Source organism: Quercus robur, chromosome 5, assembly GCF_932294415.1.
Source record: "Quercus robur chromosome 5, dhQueRobu3.1, whole genome shotgun sequence".
NCBI lineage: Eukaryota > Viridiplantae > Streptophyta > Magnoliopsida > Fagales > Fagaceae > Quercus > Quercus robur.
The window spans coordinates 55381139-55406957 of NC_065538.1; the positions used below are offsets into that span (position 1 = coordinate 55381139).

The 25819-nt window shown below is 30.8% G+C and overlaps 1 protein-coding gene across 1 annotated transcript; it reads left to right on the plus strand.

Annotated features, from left to right (window-relative positions):
• The first annotated feature begins 13124 nt into the window (after window positions 1–13124).
• LOC126728390 (uncharacterized) lies at window positions 13125–13538 on the plus strand. The gene has a single exon (XM_050434219.1). It carries the CDS (start codon window positions 13125–13127, stop codon window positions 13536–13538), a length of 414 nt encoding a protein of 137 aa, XP_050290176.1.
• Window positions 13539–25819: the final 12281 nt, after the last annotated feature.

A 25819-nucleotide genomic window follows, 5' to 3' on the forward strand; every position in this document is an offset into this window, starting at 1 on the left:
GGGTCTTTTGTCTAATCATGGTTGGGCCGGCCTTACATTAGATGGTTTTTTTTTTTGTTTTTGAAAATCAGATGGTGTTAGTTGAACTACAAGACTTTTTAAGTTAATAATCAAACTTAAAAGCATCATTTTTTTTAATATAGAAAAAGTTAAAAAGCATTTTGAGTAACCATTACAAACCGATTTCTACTCGGCATTTTGCTTACTTTATTCCGAACTGTAAAGAAAGGAAGTTTCTAGAGAGTGAAAGAAAACTTCTCAATTGATTCCATTCAGTAATCAAGTAATGTTAGTTTACAAGCTAGTCAATATATATAGAGAAGCAAAATGGCGCCAAAACTAACTACTCTAAAAGTATAACTACCACTATGACTACACCAGTAAGAACATGATAGCTGGAGCTTCTAACTGGCTTTCCTTCTTTCCTTCACACATGCTAACCCATTAGACTTGTAGTGTGTCGTTTGCTTCTTCTGCTTATGATCTTGATTGTCGTTTATGCCATCTTGCTGTTTAGTGTTTGCATCAATCTTAACACTCCCCCTCAAGTCATGAACCTTAAGTTCTGTGACTTGAATTGAGGAAGTTGACTTCATTTGTTTTGGAACAAAAATATCCTTTAGGCCTAACTTATCTAATAGTCTTGCAAAAAGATAAGAAGCCCAATGCCTTGGTAAATATACCTGCTACTGGTGAATTTGTTGCAATGTGGAAAGTTTTAATCATGCCTTCCATAATCTTGTCTCTCACCAAGTGGCAATCTACCTCAATATGCTTTGTCGTCTCATGGAAGACTAGATTAGCAGCTATGTACAATGCTACTTGATTGTCACAGAATAGCATAGCTGGCCTAGGATGATCAATCTTCAAATCCTTGAGCAATTACAAGACCCAAGTAATTTCACAAGCTACACTAGCCATTGCCTTCTTCTCAGCCTTAGCTGAGGACTTTGAAACCACTCCTTGCATCTTTGATTTCCAAGATATCAAAGATTCACCCAAGTAAAATGCATAACCTGTTAATGATCTCCTGGTATTAGGGCATCCTGCCCAATCTGCATCACAGAAAGATTTGATATGCAAATTCGAATTGCTTGGAAAGAAAATCTCTTTCCCTGGTGAACCTTTAATGTACTGAAGTACCTTGTTAGCTGCAAGCAAGTGAGGTTCCCTTGGCTATGACACAAACTAACTCAACCTATGAACAACATAGGTGATGTCAGGTCTTGTCAAGGTTAGATACAATAATCTTCCAATCAGCCTTCTGAATTGTGCAGGGTTTGCAAAAGGTTTATGTCATACTTACACAACCTCAAGTTTTGCTCCATAGGAAACTTAACTGGTTTAGAACCAATGAACCCTGTGTCTTTTAGAATTTCTAAGACATATTTCCTTTGGTTTAAGCTGATTCCTGCATCAGTTCTAACTACCTCAAGTCCCAAGAAATACCTTAAAGATCCAAGATCTTTCAAGCCAAACTTAACATCAAATAACTTCTTCAAATTATCAACACAAGTGGGATTGTTCCCAGTAAGCAAGAACCTTGTGTGTGAGTGAACAAGGAATAATCAGATCTTGACTAAATGAGTCCCATCTATAGAATTGTGGTAGAGAATTTCTTAAACCATTGTCTAGAGGCTTGCTTAAGACCATAAAGGCTTTTATTCAACTTGCAAACTAGATTCTCCCCCTTGCTGTGAAAACCAGGTGAGAGACACATGTAAACATCTTCAAGCAGATCTCCATGGAGAAATGCATTGTTAACATCCATCTGACGCAAGAACCGCCCTTTCACAACAGCCAAAGAAAGAATAATCTTGATTGAAACAGATTTAGCAACATGTGAAAAGGTCTCTGAATAATCCAAGCCATGCTTTTGAGTAAAACCCTTGGCAACCAGATGAGCCTTATACCTCTCAATGGTGCCATATGGATGATACTTTATCCTATACACCCACTTGCAACTTATGGGTGACTTGCCTGGAGGTAATTATGTCAATGTCCAAGTATTATTAAGTTCCAAAGTAGTAATTTCCTTGGCCATGGCATCATTCCATTCAGAAAATTGAACTGCTTGATGTAAAGAAGCAGGTTCTAATAGAGTTATAGTGACTGCCATAACAAAGGAATGGAAAGTAGGACCAAGATGAGAGTAACTCAAATTCTCTGAACCATCAAATGGCAAACCAGGAGCAAGTTTGGTACTAACTAACTTACAGGAGTAATTAGAAAGGTAGCAAGAGAATGATGTGGTTTGACAGACCTTCTTAGGAGAGGAGGTTCAAGAGTAGAGGGTGAAGATACAAGAGGTAAAAGTAAAGAAGTGAGGTCTATAGACTCAGTAACATTTAAAGGAGCATCTAAAGACTCAATAGGAGGACGAGTAAGGACTACTAGAGAAGAATAAGCAAAAGTAGTATTCAAAGGAGTGGAAGATGAAGGCTAACTAGGTACAGAATCAACATCAGAAACAAAGATAGGAGTAATAGATGAATCAGGAATATAATGAGGAAAAACAAAATCATCCAAATAAGTGGCTAAAGGTTGAACAGAAGCAACATAAGGAAATATGTGCTCATAAAATATGACATCTCTAGAGATGAAAATAGAGTTAGACTCAAGATCTAAAACCTTATAACCCTTAATGCCATAGGGATAACCTAAGAACACACATTTCCTAGCCCTAGGTACAAATTTGTGCCTATTATGTGAAATAGTGGAAGCAAAACATAAGCAACCAAAGCATTTCAAGTGAGCATAAGTAGGTACAGAACTAAAAAGAAGTTTATAAGGGCTTTTGCTTCCCAAAGATTTGGAAGGAGTCCTGTTAGCAAGTAAACTACTATCAAAATGCAATCACCCCAGAAGCATAAAGGTACCTTGGATTGAAATTTCAAGGTTCTTGCAACATTGAGATTGTGTTGATGTTGTCTCTCAACAATTGCATTTTGTTGAGGAGTATCAACACAGGACAATTGATGCAAAATACCATTGGATTGAAAGAAATCTTTTTGAAGAAATTCAATACCATTATCACTTCTGATGGTTTTGATTCAACTATCAAATTGAGTTTTAACCATAGTTGCAAATTGAGGAAGTACAAATTAAGTATCAGATTTATGTTTAAGAAGATAAACCCAAGTGCATCTTGTAAAATCATCCACTATAGTTAAGAAAAATCTAAATCTATCAAGACTACAAGTAGCAAAAGGACCCCATAGGTCACAATAAATTAGCTCAAAAGACTTATTGGATACATGAGTACTAGAAGAAAAAGGAAGTCTTTTCTGTTTGGAATAGTGACAAATATCACAACAATCTGTTTTATTTGAAACAACGTCTACAACATCTTTTAAAGAAAATTTGGAATAAGAAGGGTGACCTAGCCTACTATGCCATAGTTCTGAAGAAGAATGACCAACATTAACAGCAAGAGCAGTGTGAGGAGTAGAATCTTGCAGCAAATACAGCCCATTGCATTCTTTACCCAGACCAATTGTGCTCCATTGAGCAAGGTCTTGGATAAAACAACAATTCCCAAGAAAAATAAGGCAACAATAAAGATTCTTGGTAAGTTTGCTGACAGAATTTAAATCGAAACTGAAGGAAGGAACACACAAAACCCCAATAAGTGTGAGAGTGGAAGAAATCTATACAGTGCCTGTGACTAAGGCTTCTACCTCATTTGGCAAATAGACACAAGATTGAACAATAGAAGTTACAAAAGTAAGCTGAGAGACAAAATGAACCACATGATCAATAGCCCCAGTATCTATGATCTAATCATCAGATTTGTATGCATGCCTATTAACAACTTGAGTAGAAAAAAATGGAATGAGAAAGGTTTGGTGATATCCAATATGGATTACCTGAAAAATTGGAAGAACAAGAAGGTGTAGTGGAGCTGGAAGCTGTGAGGGATTGAGCAGAAATAGCAGGTGCCATCACTAAAGCAGCTTGATGGAGAGTTTGAGAACCATTGCCTGATCCAGATGCTAAATAAAGTTTCAGGAAATTAAGTAACTGCTCACATTGTGCCTAAGATATTGGACACTAAGATAAGGAAGGTTGTGGACCATGTTGCAAAGAAACACCTCCAAATGGAGCACTAAGAGTGTTCTGTGATGTAGGAACAAGTTCTAATTGAAGGCCAACATTAGGCTGACCACCATTAATCTGATGAGTATTTGAGATAGCAAGAAAATCAAGATTTCCAAAATTCCCAAAAACTTGATTAGCCATGACATTATTGCCCCCTTTTGGTTTATACCTTGGAGGGTAACCATGGAGCTTATAGTACTTATTTGCTATATGACCAGTGAGACCGCAATAGGTACAAATAGGCCTTTCTTTCTTGGAATGCCCCCCTCCTTTACCACCATTATAACCTTGATTATGACCTTATCTATATATATATATAAAACCGAAGCCTTTGCTGGCACCACAATTTTCCACGTCAGCACAATATTTAAAAAATAAAAAATAAATAAAAATTATAACTCCTCAAAACCCTAGCAACCTTACCTCTCTCTCAAGTTAAGAAATATAAAGCCACGGTTTCTGCAAACTCTCTCTTTCTTCAAACGTAGGAAGCCCTAAAGCATTCAAGATCTACAAAACCCTAGCAACCTTACCCCTCTCTCAAGTTAAGAAATATAAAGTCACGGTTTCTGCAAACTCTCTTTCTCCAGACGTAGGAAGCCCTAAAGCATTCAAGATCTACAATGCACGGTATAGATTTTAGCTTATAAAGTTCAATTTTTGTAAGGTTAGTTTTGTTTATATATTAATTAATACATAGTACTTTGTTCACCATTGAATAGTTATATAATCAATTTCCAATTCAGTGTTCAAGAATTAAACCAAAATTCTAACTGCGCTATCATAAAATATTATTATTAGTATGAATTTTATGGAGTTGCGGTGTTCAAGAATTAAACCAAAATTCTTTTAAATTATCTATAATATTTTGTCCTCTGAAAATTTTATCTCTTTGATTTTAGTATATTGTGTTTCTTAAGCTATAGAGAGATTTTCTTTGATTTCTGCAAACTCTCTCTCTCTCCAGATGTAGGAAGCCCTAAACGCACGGTATAGCATTCAAGATCTACAACTCACAGTATAGATTTTAGCTTATAAAGTTCAGCTTTTGTAAGGTTAGTTTGTTTATATATTTAGTCCTTATGTTTAGGTTTAGGTTTAGGTTTTAAGAGATTTATATATTACTACTATGAGGCTGAATTTCCCGTGACATCAGTTTTATGTTTTTTTTTTTTTTTTTTTTTAATTTGTTTTATGTAAGGTTAGTTTGTTTACATCAGTTCTTTATCTCAAAGATAAGACTTTTATTTCTACCGCAAGAACTATTTAGGTATGTATCTCTTGCAAGCACACATGAACTTAAATTGTCTTTTAATATATGCATGCTTTATTATTTTCTAATAGTTTTCCCGTGCATCGCACGGGTTAGCGACTAGTTACCATTATTCACATGCATTGCAGTAGTAGCTTCAATAGGATAAACCATGTTAACATCACGACCTATATTCCTTCTCTTTTCTTATTGCAAGATCAAAGAACACACCTTGCTAAGTGAAGGGAAAGGCTTAATCAACATGATTTGACCAATGAGATTTCCATAGCTATCATTTAACCCCATTAAGAAACGAAAGACATGTTCCTTGTGTTGGGCATCCAATTGAGAAGACTTGGATCCACAAGTACAAGCACAATTACAAAATGTAAAAGGTTGATAATTGGCAAATTCATCTGACAATGTTTTGAACTTAGTGAAATAAGAACTCACCGAGAGTGAACTTTGTGAAAGATGAGAAATCTCCTTCTCAAGCTTAAACAATCTTGGAGTATTACCCTGTGAAAGCCTATCCTTAAGATCAATCCACAGATCCCTTGCATTATTGATGTACATCACACTTGCTTTGAGTTCCATGCTGAGAGAATTGGTTAACCATGAAAGCACTGTGGTGTTGCAACGACTCCAAGAATTGAACAATGGAGAATTAGGATCTGGTTCTGTGATTGAACCATTAATGAAACCAAATTTGTTTCTAGAACTTAAAGCCATAAACACTGATCTAGCCCAACTCATGCAATTTTCATGGCCAGTCAAAGGCTGCGAAGTGAGAACAAAGCCTGGATTTTCATTTGCTAGAAGAAAATAAGGATTGTTGGCATACTCGTCCGCCATTGCTGTGCTTGAAGAAGGCACAAACTATGAAGGGTTAGTTGTGGAAGCAGGGATAGAATGTGAAGAATCAATCGTGGAAGCCATTAAAGAAGCTTCAAGAACTTGAAATCCAGAATCTAGGGATTGAAAAAAAAAAAAAAATGGAAAACAGAGCTTAAGCAGAAGCAATCTGCTGATTCTGCTCTGATACCATGTAAAGAAAGGAAGTTTCTAGAGAGTAAAAGAAAACTTCTCAATTGATTCAATTCAGTAATCAAGTAATGTTAATTTACAAGCTAGTCAATATATATACATGTATAAAGAAAAAGAGAAGAAAAATGGCGCCAAAACTAACTACTCTAATAGCAAAACTGCCACTATGACTACACCAATAAGAACATGACAACTGGAGCTTCTAACTGACTTTCCTTCACACATGCTAATCCATCATACTTGTAGTGTGTCGTTTGCTTCTTCTGCTTATGATCTTGATTGTCGTTTAAGCCATCTTGCCGTTTAGTGTTTGCATCAGTCTCAACACAAACTGATTTTTGACATTTGATAACCAACTCATAACATGCACCAGCACAATCATACATTAGAAAAAATGAAAATCAACTACACCGAAAATTGATCATCATTCTTAAACCATGGAAAATCTTGATATACATTCTCACTACTAACAAAAATTCTAAAAAAGAAAAAAGAATAACGTTAACTGCAGGATTTGGCCTCCCTAGAGCCCCAACTTCTCAGGTTAACAATCTAAGAATATAGATTAATAGATTAAACAAGGATTTGTGAAAATTCAGGAAACCCCACTAAATATTAATTACATACGAACTCAACCACAAATTGAGTCCAGGTCCAAACCTGTATTCAACGTACGTCATGTGAGTATTCATCGAATATCGAAAACCATGACAAAAAAACAAACAACCAAACAAAAAAAAAATTACATATGGCCAATAGTACGTGAGTGTAGCCACAGTCACAGATAAGGTTGAAGTCATTATCAATTTATTGAAGAAAAAGAAAGAAGAAGTTCCGTCTATATTTTCGCAACAAGTCTGATGTGTTAGGATGTTACGGGTTTTTATTTATTTATTTTTTAAATAGTTTTTATTTTTTTTTAGAAATAATTACAACATACTGTTAATTCAATAGATTGAACCCTTTTCCTTTAGACCTCAAGTACTTTGTATATGGGAAGATGCCAATTTAACTACAAGGCCTTTGACAAATAATTTTTAATTTTTTTTTGAGAGATTTTTTTTTTTTTTTTTTTTTTTTTTTTTTTAGTTTCAACCTATGGCGTCTGTTCCTATCATCAGACCAAGACACTAATCAGTTTTTGGTGTAGGGCGGAGATTGAATCTCAGATCTCTTATTAAAATTACTTTTTTATTTATGAGAACAACCTACCAACTTATAACATTGAGATTTGTAGTGAAAATGTTGTGCAAATCTTTTGTCGATAGAAAATAAAAGGTCATGTTAATGAGTACTCTTAAGGCATTAATTAACAAGAAAAATTATTAGGTACTCTCAAAATACCATAAATGTGTACTTCCCCTTCTCACATGAATAGTGAGTTTCACCATGAATTTAATTAGTGAGACCCACCATTTATGTGAGAAAAGAAAGTACGCATTTATGATACTCCGGGAGTACACAATAATTTTCTCGTTAACAATTAATTTTTGGAAAGTTTTGATATAATTTTTATGAGAAAAAAAAAAAAAAAATTGTCAAAACATTAATTTTTTTTTTCTTTTTCAATAAAAATTTTCTTTAAACATATTATTAACCAATAAATAAATAAGAGCATACGTTTCCCTCAAACAAATATCTAATAGAACATGCGAAGGAAATTAAAGCTGGAAGAGTACTCCTCCCAAATATCTTTTGTCAACATTGAGATTTACAGCCAGTCATTTTCACTGAAAAGAGTTTAGCTTCTTCAAGTTCCCACTTAAGGCAAGCCTTTATCAATTCATATGTGTAGGTTTTTTGTTGGGCCACCTCACCCTTCATCCCTCTCTATACGTGTGACGTATCTTTCATTCTTTCTCTACGGTTTTTTAGTTTTTTCTTTCTCTCTAGATCGTCTTCCTTATCCTTTTTTTATTTTTCTTAACCAAAAAGAAGAAACAAATCTTTTTCGTTTTTCCTTCTTTTTTTTATTTTTTATTTTTGAACTATTTCTGAGTTAGTGAATTAGACGGATTTATATATAGAGAGAAATATATTATATTTATATATTTTCACAACACTTTCATAATAATTTTTAAATAACTTATTATTATTAGTTATAATTTTTTTGAAAGAGTTACCGGTTCTAATTTAAATTCACAGTTAAAATAACTCTTTTATATTAAGGAGTCTTGGTAATCATTTCCAATAATGGGTCTTGAATGCCAGCCATGATGATTTAAAAATAATAATAATAATAATAACAAAAAAAATATTCCAGACATGATAATGTGGAGACAAGGGTTGATTACTATACTATTCCTCTAGGTTTTGAATTTTCAGTTTTTGTTAACTTCTCATGTTTTTCATTTTTCAATCCATCGATTACACTACCTGTTCTAAACCAGAAGTGCACACAAACAATTTTGACTTCAACATTAATTTCAGTTATTTGAAAAACTCACTATTCAAAGAACCTTTTAATTTTTTAGTACTTCCTTTTAGAAGACTTTTTTTATATAGTAACTATTCAAACTTCAAAGTACCTTTTTTCTTTTGATGGGAAAACTTCAAAGTACCTTGAGGTACCTTTTTTCTTTTGAGGGAAAACTTCAAAGTACCTTGAGGGTCAATTCAACCAATCTCCTACCAAGAATCTAACAAATAAATTTGGACCAAGAAAAGAACAGTATTATAGTACATAATTAATGCACAGGAAAAAAATTAAATTTAAACCTGTTTCTTTTTTATACGCACAAACAATTTTTTAACTTAAAACTTATCCAAAAGCTGATGTGTCATTTTAACATTTATAATTTTTTACAATTTTTTTTCACAACTCTTTGTCTCTCTTGATACTAGAATGGACATAAATGTATTGACCTAACTAATTTTAACACTTTTTATTTTATTTTAATCTATAGCAATGGGTTGATAATTCAGTTTGTTGTAAAAATGTTATGAGTTTTTTTATGGCAGGGGGAGAACTCTAAAATTTGTTTTAGTAGCAGTATTTTTTAATAGATGGAATAGTATTTTAACCTATGACATTGGCTTAATAATGATTTCTCAATCTTTTTCCTTAGGTCAAAACACCAAAAGTTTTTATTTATTTATAGGGTTTCATCTTATGGCGTCTGTTTTTTATAATTGTACTCTTTATCATCAGATCAAGATACCAATCGGTTTTTTATGTAGACGAGGAATTGAACCCTAGATATCCTATTCAACCATCAAATACTTTACCAGTTGAGTTAACTAGAACCCACAACACCAATTAGTTTTTAATGTAAGCGAGATTTAATTTTCAAATATTTTATTTGACAATAAAATATTTTACCAATTGATCTAACCAGTAACAATTTTCAATGTTTGATCTAAATAAACGTAATAATATTTTAATCACAAAAGATAATATTACCTATTATAAATTAATTGTTATCTGTAAGATTACTCGGCCAATGTATTAACACAGACCTCTGGTAATTGAAAATATAAAATCCAGAGCTGTAAACGTCTTCTTCTTCTTCTTCTTCTTCTTCTTTTCAACGGACATAAATGTGTTTGTTTGCTTCCTAAACAACGTAAAACAAAAAAAAAAGGGAAATATCCCATTTGTAAGAAGACTTTTGTGAACATTGCTTCACCAAATGAATAATAACTGAAAAAAAAAATAGTATTATATAATTTTAAATATATAAAAATAAATAAATAAAATAAGAGAGAGAGAGAACCCCTGGCCCTGAGTCACTCATACGAGTACCACACAGAAATAAGACTTTTACACGAAAACAACGGCGACAACGCGTGGCATCAAAGCAGAATAATTGAGATTCCTTTGTAGTTTGTAGAATAATTTGGTTTTTGTTTTTGGGTTTTCATCACAAGTTTTTAAAAGAGTTTGAAGATGAGTGATTGGATTGGACCTCTCTTTCTCTCTCTCTCTGTCTGTCCGTGTCGTTGGCTTTGTGTTCGTGGGGTAAAGTCATGATGTCATATCACCCACGTGTCGGGCACCATGTGGTTTGTCGTATACAGAATCATTCTCCGGAGGTCCCTCTCTCGTGGCTTGGACGAGCCAAGGTTGTCTTTTTTTTTTAAAAGAAAAAAAATTGATTTGGGTTTTGTTCATTTAGTAGTGGATAATGTTAGGTGGACCCCCCGTACTTATCGGAAACTGGGGTCCCACTGCTACTAGCTCTACGACGCTTATTTGAAGCCGTCTGATGCGCCGATCGAGGCTCAGTATATCATAGCTCATTGGCTTTGCACCTACGTCTTTACCCAATCATTTACATTAGTGAACAGTGATGAGAAAGAGAGAGATCAGATGAGATGACTAATCTACAGTATTACAGCGGTGACGGTGACGGTGAGCAAATTATTGGCTAGCTAGGCTTGAGAGGTCCTTCTCAGCCTACTGCCTAGCTCACTCTCCATATAAAAAGTCCTACCAATATTATTTCTGTCTTTTCGGGTATAAAAGTCTTTACATTTACACTACAATTTGTAATTGTTTGGATTAAATCACAACTATATACTGTATTTAATACCAATTTTTAATATATGTTGGGTACATATATTATATATGAGACTTTTTTTTCTTCTGCTTTTTTTTAATATGAAACATGCTATGACACTTTTGGCTATATACACCAAAAGTCTTTACAGTTTACTTTTACACTACAATTTGTAATTGTTTGGATTAAATCACAACCATATACTGTATTTAATACCAATTTTTAATATATGTTGGGTACATATATTATATATGAGACTTTTTTTTTCTTTTTTTTTTAATATGAAACATGCTATGACACTTTTGGCTATATACACCAAAAGATGAAAATGGTTATTTACATTTAATTAAAAAAAAAAAGTTTTCATACCACTTTCGTATGAAATATAAAAATATATAATAATAAAAAGTAGTTACTTTTTTATTTTTTCATAAATTTTTTTTAAAAATATTTCCTAAATCAGTACTTTTATAATATTTATTAATATATATATATATATATATATATATATATATTTAAGCTTAGTGTTTGATGCTCGAATCATCAAACTATACCAGTACATCCTCAAAAAAAAAAAAAATATATATATATATATATATATATATATTTATACTAGTAGTCTTAGACCATCAATTTTTTTAAGGGACTTAGAGCTAGAATACTATGGTCGAAAAAGAAATACTATGTACATAAAATTTTTACAATATTTTAATGACAAATCTTGAGTAATAGGTTATTACGAGTTATTATTAGTAAATAAAAAAGTTATTTTAATAGCAAGTTCAAATTAGAACCATAATTTACTACCTATAATTTGTTATAAAAATATTATAGATGTAACATTTCTTTTGTTGAAATATTTAACTTACTACCAAAATAGTATTTCTAGGTTGATTATTTCTGTAAACTTATTTGTTTCCCTTGGCCTTAGCTTTCTCATTTGTCAAAGCTTCTAATCAGTAGACAAATTTGAACATGTAATTGACTCGGTGGGAGGAGGCATTTATTAATCTTGATTAGAAGATTTATCTTCCCAATTCATCACGCATTAAATTGTAAGAATACGTGTAACACTTTTACTGCCTTTATTTCTTTATTTATTTTTTCATTTCTTTCATAAGGTAATGCATAAATTGCTTGAAAATTATTTAATGCTGTAAACATTAAAAAAGAAAAAAAGAAGAAGAAGAAGAATCTTCATTAAAAGGCTGATATTATAGCAACTAGCAATTTGATGACAAGCATGATGATAACACCTCTTATCACTAATAACAAAATGATGACACCAATATGGCATCTTTGCTCTCTGTCCCATGCAATGACATTTCAAAGTTATATTTAGCACCCAAAATAAACCAAACCATTTCTACAAAATTTACACAAAGTGACAACATTTTATCAACATAGCTTAGAAAGTATTTCTTCCCCATGACAATACTATCCCACTTTTCCAACACATGTTTCCACAAGTATCAGACTTATGAAATCAATAGAAGTGATGCCATGATGTATACAAACACACAACATTTTTCTTCTACGCTGAACATATTTGAAATCTCTGCAGAATCATACTTCTAGATGTCTCTAACTAATGCTTGGAAGAGCCATTTTGAAGATCAAATACATGCATTAAATTCTCATAGGAGTGAGTAAATAAAGGAGTAAAAACCATGCATGTACAGTACAGATACACTTGCGTTTCAAACACAATACCACAACCTCAATTAATAGGTGAGCCAATTTTGTCAAGTCAATGCATTTAGCCACACAAGCTACTACTAGCCCATAAAAAAAAGGAAATTAAAAACAACACAAAAATTAAAACAGATCCGTGAGCCGTAAGAAAAGGAGCTGTATTAGGCAGCCGACTAAGTAAGTGAGAGAAACACACAAGAAGCACAAACAACATAAATAATACTCCATAAAAATACAAAACCAATACACTAACTTTTTATTCATATTCATATTCATATATATAAAGAGAGAAAGCGGGGACCGCACTCAACGCTTTGTATGTGGTGACGCCATCTCACAACACAAAAACAATTAATCGAAAGTGTACTCACTACGATTTCCACAACATATTCTCTTATAAAATCCCCAACCTCGTTTGCATTCCTTCACTGTTCCATTAACCCAATTTTCTCTCAATCATTCATTCATTCTTTCTTTCATTTTCATATTCATTGAGTTATTTCTCAATTCCTTATTCACTTTCTCCTATGGCCAAAGATCTTAAAGAGCTTCAAGAATCCGATGTTATCTTCCCGGATCACCACCATGTCCACCACCACAACAACAACAACAATACTTGCTTTGATTATCAAGAAATGAATCATCATAACTCGCGCGTGTCACGTAACAGCAACTCCTCCAAGGACTACAATAAAAAAATGGCGAATTCGCTCCCGGTGAGTATCCCGGGTAGCATATTCCACCACGGGGATAACAATAGCTTTGAAGATGAAGAACGAGAAGGCGAAGAAATGGTGCCGCCCCATGTGATCACGGGGCGTCGAGTAGAAGGAAAAATGGCCTTCTCCGTTTGCACCGGCAACGGGAGGACACTCAAGGGAAGAGATTTAAGCAAAGTTCGGAATTCAATCCTTAGGATGACTGGGTTTTTGGAAACATGACCAGACCAACTATATACACATATATATATGTTATATAGTCTATGACCATGGTATGTAAAATTAAAACCATGGCCACGGCTGCTTAATTTGTTAGAAAAAATGAAAGGGAATTCAATGTGGAAAGGAAGATAGTTTCCTTTATTACTGTCTGTAATTTTTCGTTTTTTGTTTTTATAGTAATTTGGGAGGGATTCTCATTCATTAGTTGTAATAGAAAAAGGAAAATAAAAAATAAAAAATTGGGATAAGAAAGTGAATTATTTATATATATATGGGTTTATTCTTCTTCTTCTTATTATTATTATATCTATATGATTGGTTTTTGTTATTGTAATTGATGGTTTTGTATACATTTATGTTTGTGTGTGCGTGAATGCAGAAGCTGAAGCTTACAGTTGGAGCTTTGTCTAGCCTTGGACAGAATCCAACGTTAACAGCCTGTATTTGTGTTGTGTGTGTTTGGGTGTTACTTGTTAGATAGAGATTTCAATGTGGGACAAAAAAAAAAAATAATAATAATGTTGTTTTATTGTTAATAGTACATTGCCTATTTTCTCACGTTGTACACCATTGTTGTTTTATTGTTAATAGTACATTGCCTATTTTCTCACATTGTACACCATTGTTAATAAGACAGTGTTTTCCTTCTCGTAATCTAGTGATGGGCTATTGGTACTTTTTTTTTTTTTTTTTTTACTTGCTTGAATCTAGACATTTTTTTTTTCTGAATCTAAAAAAGAAATCCTATTTTGGACAAAATTAAGAAAGAAAAAGAATTTGTTTCAATAAGACTAATAATTGGGGATGTGTTTTAAAAAATGAAATAAATTTATACTTGAAGCATATGCTTCAGATAATAGTTGGGGATGTGTTTTAAAAGCAAAACCAGAAAAATATTGGCAAAAGTATGAACAACCTTAAAAAACCATAAAATAATTTCCGAATTAGATCTAGAACAAATCATATTTCCTAAAAAGCTTCAAAATTGAGTTGATGTTCCTTCAAATAAATTTCACTTGGATGTTATGTTTTACAGGTGAGACAAACTTTGAAGCGACAAAACTATTATATATCCAACAATTTTTTTTCTTCAAAATATTAAGATAATATTGTAATGATCTGTAATATCATTTTCATATAGAATCATCACTGACGTATTTTCATTGTACACCAATTAAAATTTGTCAATTTAACAATTCTAAAAGTTAGTGCATACTTATATTTCTTATTGCTGAGGCAATCCATTATCATTACCTCTTGAATATTTAGACACGTGCTTTTCCATAGTTAAAATAGATTTGAAGTTATTAGATTTTATTTGTTAATTTGTGACCAAATTAAGAAGAAGGTAGAAGTTTGGACTTTAATCCTTGTATCAGAGTCAATAAATAATCAATTAGTTTGGGATCTATGGGTCATCTAACCACTAGAGAACACCGGAATTTGGGGACCCAAAGTTGATTAACAAAGATTAATTTTTATTTATTTACGACAAGAAGTACAATATGTAGCCACATTGTAATGATTAAAGAATAAGGGTACGAAAAATAATAATAATTTTTTGGATCTTAATTTGGGTATCTAAAAACTACATGACACTGTGCCACCAGAATTTTGGGAACCTAAAAACGAATAACATAGTTCAATTTTGTTTATTTAGGACTGCATCTACATCTTAATTGCCAAAGAAAAAAAAGTATAAAAAATGAGTTTAGCCCTTAAATCAGGGTCTATATTCAATAATCAATTAGTTTTGGATCTCCAACCTCTAGAGTACCTCGAGATTCTGGTATGGAACTTGATAGGTGCTGTAGCTATAGGTATATATTATAGGGGCCAAAAGGGGTATTTGTCACTTTCGCCCAAAACAAGTAGCAAAATACTCATATTTTGAAACTATCTATCCATATGCCCTTGTTTGAAACTCGATTTTCTCTAAAAATCGAGTTTCAATAAAAAAATCGATTTTTAGAAAATCGAGTTATAGTCAAAAAACTTTTAAAAAAGAAAATTACATGGAACTCAAGTTCCACGTAACATTTTGCAAGTAATTCAATTTTCATTAAATCAAGTTTTTCATTAGAACTCGATTTTTTAAAAATCGAGTTTCAAAACAGGAGCATTTTGCTATTTCTTTTAAGCGAAATGGGCAAATATCCATTTTGACCGGTATATAGGGTAGCATTATTTCAATTTTGAGAGTGTGCATTAGCGTCAATGGAATAATACAAATGATGACAATGTCCTATATATCATTAATTAAATAGTATATATATTTGGCAAATTGTGCAACTCGCAAATGTTTAAGTGTGAAAGCATTTTTCACTATCGCATAGTCCATTTTCAGTATTTTACTATGAAATTGAAACTAATAAAGTTATTCACACTACCCCTAAAATTTTGGGTTATTTTTTTTGTCTTATAATTTTCAAAATTTTGATCTACTTCCCTAACGTTAGGGGTTGTATTGAATGACACATAATCCCTCCATTTATTTCTTGCTAATGGGTTTGTTAAGTGACATTTAAACCTACCACATGTGCTAGCTAACCCAATTAAATCTTGACACATGGATTTACTTATTACATATAATTAGATAACTTATAAATATTTAAATACTTAAATTTTTTTTTTCTTTTTATCATTTTATTGGGATGAACATGATAAACAAATCCTTATTGTACGTTCTTCCCCAAAATCTCAAGTTATAAATTTCTAAATCAACACAACAATTGAAAATTGTTTTTGCTCTCTCTCTCTCTCATGGAGCATTGCAAACCTCTGGTGTTGATATCTTGATTTTTGAAAATGCTCAACCAAAATTTTGAAAATTTTTAAAATTAATGAAATTGATATTGGTTCATTGGAGCATAGCCTTTAAAAAAAAAAAAAAAAATGCAATGCCAAACCAGATATAAAGCTAAGCCCTAGCGAGCATAGTCTTGAAGAGAAATTGTTATGAAATTTAGTAAAAAATTAATTATAAATTATAATCTTGATTTGAAAGAATGTAGAGTTTCCTTTTGGTAGATGGTTGAGTTGGGATGAATTAAGAAACAACTATTCTATCTCTTTTTCATTATTTATTTTATTTAACATTAAACCAATGCTATTTTATTTTTCATATGTTAATTTAATTTTGAATAATAGAATACTTCTCATTCTTGACTGAAGAAAGGGTTTTTTTTTTTTTTTTCCTCATGATTTGACCCCCCAAAACCCAAAAAAAAAAAAAAAAAAAAAAAGGATATGCAAGTAAATTTAAGTCCTTATTTCTTTTTACTATTCTTAGTCTTACTCCCCACTTTGAAATGCCCTACTTATCTTGTACATCTTGGTTTGCTGCATCTTAATATGCCATGGAATAATGATTCAAGCCATTGACATTATGCTCATTATTTTGACGTACTGTGTATAAAGTACTTCAGTCAAATGAAAATAATCATTTTGTGATAATTTGATAGTTGCAATAAAAAAGGAAGATTTGAATTAATTATGAATGTCTTATTTGGCAACACCAAAATGTGTCAATTGATTAGCTATTAGGCTCTTGGTAGATTAGCAATGCTAATATTCATGTGGGTCAAAATAAATATATCGTAAGTTATAATTTATCTTCATGAAACTAGTGGATTCACTTAATTATTCCTCCATTTTCTCTTAAAAAAATAATTTATTCCTCAATTTAAATAAACCAGTGGATTCACTTAATTATTCCTGCCACTTTAGATTGTGTTATATAATCCTTTTATAGTAATACTAAAAACAACAATTTTCATAAAAAATTTCACAATAATTGAGTTGATAAGTTTTTCCAGTTGGTTCTCACTTAAACTTATTACTGTCATCACATTTTTACCTACCATTTAAAACATGACGCTTTGCAGTTCTGCAATTATCTCAAAAATTATTGTTTATTTTAATTGATTTCACCATTTATTTATTGAATAATGGATTCACAAATTGTTTGTAGAGAGTGAATAGCCTTTTAAATCAATCCTCTTATCATTTAAATTTTTAGAACTTCATACAAACAAAATATAATTACTAGTTGAAAAATACTAAAATTAATATAAATTTTATTACAAAAAATAAATTAATGTGACAAGAACATGATTGATGTTGTTTTACAACTTAATAATTGAGATTTTGAATTATTTTTTATGATTGGTGATAAGTAAATTTGTAAGATTCAATTTGTAGTATATTGAACTGGTATCTTTAAGGCAATGGTTAATAAATCATTTAAGAAAAGTTTTTATATCACTTCTATGAGAAATTGAAAAGACTGTCAAAAATATTAATTTTTTTTCTTTTCTCATAACAAATTTCTTAAAAGAAATGGATTCATGTTACACCTGGTGTAACTTCACAAGAGTTACACATTTTGTGAACCATTGATTACTATTAGATCTAAGGGTCAAAAAACACTCATAGTAGTGTCATTATTACTTCCTAGAAATTAGTGATTTAGGCAATAACTCTTCTTATTAAAGGAAAAAATAAATAAATAAAAACCCACAACATATATATATGACTTGTTATCGTTTATACATACCATTATTTTTCCCTTAGCAATGTTCTAGAAAACTTTTTGCCTTTTAGAGTTTGATTTAATGTAGGTTTTTATCACAACTTTAGGAACGTATAAGTCATATCTAGGTTATATCCCAAAAGCACAGGGAACCACTAATTGTGACATGTACTTTTGGGATATAATCTGGATATGAATTGTTATCGTTTATACATACCAAATCAACTTAATAGCTAATACAAGTATAAAATCCCTTACAACATTGTCATAATCCAAATCCACACACAAATAAATACAATTCGGGATATCATAGCTTAATTGATACAAGAAAACTATTACTGTTTTAGTATATAATAAGCAAAATTGTTGAAGTCAATTCATCACATTCTAGATGTTTGGATGAAAAATTAAAAACAACGGTAAAATCAAAATTCTTCGTTAGTCTTTTCAAAATAAAAGTCAAAATTCAAACTTAGAAGATGATGATATGGAAGGGAAAAAAAAAAGAGTTAATTTTGTGGCTTTTTTTTTTATTTTTCCTTTAATAAGAAGAGTTAATACTTAAATCACTAATTTATAGGGAGTAATAATGACACTACTATGAGTATTTTTTGACCCTTAAATTTAATAGTAATTAATGATTTACAAAAGGTATAACTCTTGTGGAGTTATAACTATGTATAACTTGAACGCATCTCTTCTTAAAGTAATTTATTAAAAAATACTTTTAAAATATTAGATATATTTTTCCTTTCTTTAATGCGTAAATAAGTCGTAACTTTTTTTTTTTTTTTTTTTTGAGGAACAAAATAAGTCGTAACTTGGTAACCAACTTGTGCAGATATTGTGCACAATGGCTGTCGGTGCTTTTGTTGTTTTCCTATCATTGTTGCTGCTATTGTTCATCATTGTCGTTTTCCCGCGCTGTCTCGTTAAATCAAATGTCCGATAATAAATATCAATTGTCAAGTGGGATTTGTGATCGATGACCATATGATGTGAGTCTACTTTTTAAGAAGTATGATTGCCCATTTGAATTCTATTATCAACTTGAACTGGCCGAACCCACAAATTCACGTGCAGAGACGTATGCAGGGGCGGAACTACCGTTGGAATAGGGGAAATGGCCACCCTAATTTTTTTTTTTTTTTAACTATTATTATATATATATATATGTATGTATTTATTTTAGTAATTTTTTTCTATAAAATTACATTTTTATTTCCATTTAATAATATCATCGATTCTTTTTAAAGTAATGCTATATTTACAAACTTTTTTGTAACATTTTTACAAACCTTTTTTATTGCAAATTTTATTGATTCGCATATGAGCATACAATTTACATTATTTTTTTACTTACCAGTAACCATTTATTACTTAAGTAATTTATAAAAAAAAAAACTTGCAACTCTAGTATTTTCCTCATTTTAGTGACTATAAAAAAAATGTATAGATCTAAAATCTAAAAAAATATATACAAGCCAAAAAAAAAAAAAACTCTAACAAAAATTACCAGTAAAACTAAAAACAAAATTAAGCTCAATTAACTAATTTTATCCAAAATAAATAACCATGCCCTTAAAAAAAATTCTAAACAAAAATAATTTTGTTTTTATCTACAAAAAAAAAAATTAATAAATAATCTTAGCAGCTAAGTAGCAGAATTAGAGATTGAAATTACTGTATACAGCCAACAATAAAACCGCCCCTCTAACGAAATATTACTGTAAGTTTATTCCAAAGTTTTTGCAGTCTCTCTTACGAAATATTAGTTTTCCTCATGTACGCCGTGAAGGCAATTTTATATGCACGAACTCACAGTTTTGCTAAATGTGCAATATATGTTACAAATTTATATGTATGAATGGAAGATGTTAATTTCACCGCATTTTTTAGCTGTGATTCAATTCCCGATTTGGCTGCTATTTCTTAATAAAACTAAGTGGATAAAAACATTAAACACTCTTATTGGAACAGATTCATAATTTCACAAAACTATATAATAAAAAAACCAAGTCCCAGAAAACAAGAACAAAAGCTCAAATGAATAAGAAAAAAGAGTGATCTTATAAATTATTGTTTCATTTTATTTTAATACTATTATGTTATTATAGGTCGATAACTTAGAACAATGAAGTAGTGATTTATTAGGACAATGTCAGAAAATGTGGGATACGAATGCAAACAGAATCCTATTGACACCGAGGCCACATGTGAAACTCGAGGTTGCATGCTTAACGTCACTTCCCACGTGTTCAATCACAATCAATTAATTATAAAACTGTTTAGAAAACGACCTGACATTTTCAGCTAATTATTGATTTATAATTATAAGTTTAAACCAACTACCTCGTGGAACATAACACAGCCATAGAGCTCCTCAAAAATCGTAAACAAAAAAAAAAGTCTCAAAACTCATTTTGTAAATATAAATTTTCTCTTGTAGTTAGGTAGGTGTCGTCTTTGCTTTGCTATAAAAGATATATTGTGGGTTTTTGTTAGGGTTAGCCATGTGCCTTTATCTTCCAAAGTTGGAGAAGACAACAACTATTGATTAATTAAATATCAAAAAAGAATTGGATTTTGAGAAAAAAAAAAAAAAAAAAAAAAAAAAAAAAAAAAAAAAAAAAAAAAAAAAGAGGAGCAAGTCAAATAGCTAGCTAGATCTTATCGTTTTGGTTTTGGCTGACTTAATCAAATCCAACCAAAATTCAAGAAATTTTTGTAATCTTTTTGACCCAATTGTGTGGTTGTTGGGGGGTAGGAACTAGCATTGGACTTCTATAAGTTCCTTGTTTTCTTTAATCCCCCCATCGAAGTTGTATAATTCAGTTTGTCATTTACTAATCTTGTTGTAAGACACTTTACTACTTACTAGGTAGCTGGTAGTGCCAAGAAATCGTAGGTTATAACTCAAACAATCCCTTTATTATTATGACTTTAAAACATTTTACCAGTATTTTGTGGTCACCTTCAAGAAATTCATTTCTGTAATAACTTCAGTTTGCCATTTACTAATCTTGCTGTAAGACACTTTACTAATTACTAGGAAGCTGGTGGTGCCAAGAAATTGTAGGTTATAGCTCAAACAATCCCTTTATTATTATGACTTTAAAACATTTTACCAGTGTTTTGTGGCCACCTTCAAGAAATTCATTTCTGTAATAACTTCAGTTTTCCATTTACTAATCTTGCTGTAAGACACTTTATTGCTTACTAGGTAGCTGGTAGTGCCAAGAAATTGTAGGTTATAGCTCAAACAATCCCTTTATTATTATGACTTTAAAACATTTTACTAGTGTTTTGTGGCCACTTTCAAAAAATTCATTTTTGTAATAACTTCAGTTTGCCATTTACTAATCTTGCTGTAAGACACTTTATTGCTTACTAGGTAGTTAGTAGTGCCAAGAAATTGTAGGTTATAGCTCAAACAATCCCTTTATTATTATGACTTTAAAACATTTTACCAGTATTTTGTACCCACCTTCAAGAAATTCATTTCTGTAATAACTTGGTTTACGTGGGACAAGAGAATTGCATACACTCAAGAGAATAGTTAAATACTCTAATAAGAGGTTTGATGCTCTCGTTTGTCAAAAAAAAAAAAAAAAACATTTATTTTGACTATCTAATTATCAAAAAGTTAGTTTATAGTTTGGATAGGTGTTTTGAAAATTGAAATTAATTCGGTGTTATACACCAATATGAGGTAGGACATGAAGATAAATGAATCATTATAAAAGGTTCTCCAAAAGAATTCTATGGTTAGAGAAGATTAGGAAAATTGGTTACATTATTATCTGTGATCAAATACTGTCTAGAAATTCATAGGAAGTAGTGGATTCTAGTTAGCTCAACTGGTAAAGTCTCCGATGGTTGAATAAGAGATTTGAGGTTCAATCCTCACCTACACCAAAAACTGATTGGTATCTTGGTCTAATGACAAAGAGCAATCATCAGGAGCGGACGCCATAGGTTGAAACTCTCTCAAAAAAAAAATTCATGAGAAATAATTTCATAATCTTTGTGGGCCACATTGTTTCACGCTTTTCATGTATAGTCTGGTACGGCATTTATTTATAACTCTATTAGTATTATAGTATATTCATAATTTCATATATAGAAAACTAAGAGAAAAATAATAATAAAACAACCTTTCAAAAAAAAAATAATAATAAAACAAAAGATTTTCCCATCATATTTTATGTTGGATGTAGATCACAATTAGCCCAATTCACATATAATTGTATGTTCTATCTTTTTTCTTTTTACTTTTTTTTTTTTTTTTTCGTCTCTATTACTGGTATTTTAAAAAGATGTCATTTTGACCTATTCTCCAAACATTTTCTAATTTTCTAATTCCTCATCTACCGCCAGTCCTCTCTCATATATTTTTATATTTTCTTTTTTTATTTTTCCATTTTAACTTACACGTTTGGCTTTATTCTTTTTATCTCAATTTTGGATTTTTTTTAACCTAATAATAAGATTTTTTTATATTAAAAAAAAAATCTACTAGGGACATAAGAGTAAATTTATATAATTTACATTTTTTATCCTTTCATTTTTCTTTTCAACTATATAAAAAAGTTTTCCATTACTCTACTTTTCCACTCCTCCAACCAAACGACTTAAGGGAGAACTAAAATATTCTCCATCCTTCCATTTTTCAATCTCCTCCCACTTTTCCATCCCCCAATCAAATGGATTTTAGTTTTAAGTTCGAATTCTGTTTAGCAAGGTGCACCAATTTTTTTCCCTCTCCATTTGTACCTTCTCTTTCTTTCTTTTTGGCAGATCCAGCAAATGTAGCATATTCATAGAATTATAGTTCCCATTTCCTTGCTTATGTGGAAAAAAAAAAAAAAAGGAAAGAAAACAAATCCATTTAGTGATTAAACACCATTTAGAAGCCATAAGTAGTTTCTCTTTGATGTACTTTTTTAATCCTAAAGAAAAAAGAATAATTCTCAGGCATTATCCTAATCTTATCCAATTTGGTGTATTCTTGACTGTTTAATGTTGATCAACCAAAAGTAGGAAAACTTTTGCTAATCATGGTCAACCAAGTTAAGAGAGAAAAAACAAATTTTAGCCAAATAAAAAAAAAGTTACATTAAACAAACAAAAACACACAAATAGAAAGAGAGCGTGTTATGTTACGTGTTGCAATTAGCAAGAATTCCCAATGGGTTGAGCTACTTGATATGATTGGAGTACACAGTACTAGGAAGAGTTAAAAACTGTCTTTATGTGTTAGGTCCTCGATTTTGACATCTTCATAGCTATATTTAACTACTATAAATTTTGAGTTAAAAACCTTTCAATCTTGTTTCTGTGGCCTACATTTGATGATCATCTTATCTTTTGATCATAGTATAATATTAGGCAAAAACATTCAAATTTTCAACGAAAACCATAGTGAATCGTACATATCCGATAAATTAACTGATGTAATTGTCGCTCTTTTTTCTTCATCTGCTTATTTTTTTAATTTGTTCTTTTGATTGATCAAATCACCTTGTTTGCTATATATATTTAATCATGAGTTTATGACTGTAATGACAATTGCAGACTTGTTTTGTGGCATATAATTAGTTACCTAATCCTTTGAGATTGTAGTATAAGAACGGATATCCCATTTAAAAAAGAAAAAAGGAATGGATAAATCAGGCATGCTCCCAAATCTGACAAATTGATTGATGAGATCATCTTTTATTTTCCCACTTCAGGCTACATGATTGGTGAAACAATATTCTAACTAAATGATCCGCTAAGGTCCACGTTATAAGACGGGTATCCAATTAGAATTTAGAAGGCATAATTTTTAATCATAATATCTTAGAAGTGACTTAAAAAATATAAGAGAAAATTTAGAAACATAAAAAAAAAATCTCACAACATTTAAAAAATTTATTTTGTTTTGATCCATGTGGGTGTATGACTGCCTTAACGTGTTGAGAAATTATTTTATTTTATTTTAATATATGGTGGGTTGACGACTGCCTATAAGAAAATGTTGTGAATTTATTTATTTATTTTGATATATAGTGGGTTGCCGACTGCCTATTCGTATTAAGAAAATGTTGTGATATTTTGTAATGCTATGAAAAGAACTCAGAAGAAAAAAGAGCTGATGGGTCTAGTAAGGTTGCAAGACTCCCTTGGATAGTTGGACTAGGAGGGAAGAAAGAGAGTTTGAATATGGTACCTATTAAGACTTTTTCTTCTAATTTTTTTTTTTGGGCCGTGTGGCTGTTGTAGTTGAGACTTTAAACCTGACTATTAAGCCCAATTCAACGAATGTATAATACTGACTGAGCCTTTCAAGCTTCATCCCTCTACACACAAATATATGAACTTAATAGAGTATGTGTGTACTGTGTACTACTAGACCAAAAGGAAAAAAAAAAAAATGTATTTTTAGCCACAATCAAAATCACAATTTTGTTTCTGCCATTTCTTCTATCTCTATTTGCTGTATAAAAAGTGTCAATGCCTATATCTACAGTGATTTGGTTTGGTTTAGTTAAGTTTTTGTCTTTTTTTTATAAGCCAAAACGGTGTGGTTTGTTTAAAAAAAGCAAAAGTCACAATTTAACAAAAAAAAAACTTGATATGGAGTAGAGATATTTCTATAGTATCTTTGGCCTTTGGTGAGCATAAACTCATCGTTTCACAGGAGCTGGCCTTTTTTTCTTTTTCTTTTTTTTTAAATGTATTACCATTCATACTAGTTTTCTTGCTCATTTCAGTTTTTCATTTTTTAAATATTTATATGCGGTGATAGCGATAGAGTGTTTTGGTTTAAGAGTTGTTCAATCTCCATTGTTAAACTTGCCTTCTTCTCCTTCTTCTTTTTTTTTTTTTTTTTCTTTTTTTGTGGTAATATCATCGGTTGAACTTGCTTATATAATAATAATAATAAAATATTAACACAACAAATTGCCACAATATTTTCACAATTATTGAGGTGTTAATTCTTTATACATCAAAATAAAATAATAAAATATCATACTGGAACTAACCACAACTAAAAATAAAGATATTATAAAAAAAAGTGCTATATCCACAACATTTTTCACAATATTTTCATAACAAATCTTAAGTGGTAAATTGTTATTCTAATTTAAACTTAACAATGAAATTACTTTTTTACCCACCAATAACAATCCGTAATAACCTACTATTTATGATTTGTAATGAAAATGTTGTGGACAAAACATTTCTTTTGTGAAAATGTTAAGACATCTTGTTATTGTCACAATATTTTCACAACTACTTATGTGTCAATTCTTTACAAGTCAAAGTAAAATATAACAAAGTTATAAAGGTATTACAAAAATATTGTGTCATTCTTTGTGTTTCTAGAATTTCTTTTTATTAGTCAATTTTTGTTGAACCAAAAATTTACTGTTTCACATAAAGTTTTCTTGAGTTGAATTTTTATTTTTGTTTTTGTTTATTTTTTTTATTTTTTTCTTTACGCACCATTTTAAGTAAAAACACAAAGTTTTACACACACACACACACACACAAAACAAAAACTTAGGATTAAAACACTTTTCATCTTTTTATGTTTGGGATAGTTCACCAATTCATCCTTAAACTTTAAAATCAAGTAATTTCCTCCTTAATATTTTGGAAAAGAGCAAATATGTCATATTCTCTCAATTAAACCCAAATGAAAGCTTACGATTCTTAAAATATTCCATTGTATAATGTCTAAAATACTCCAACTAAA

Bases quoted from the DNA above. Each gene is read 5' to 3' on its own strand.
- LOC126728390 (XM_050434219.1), top strand. From the start codon at position 13,125: ATGGCCAAAGATCTTAAAGAGCTTCAAGAATCCGATGTTATCTTCCCG.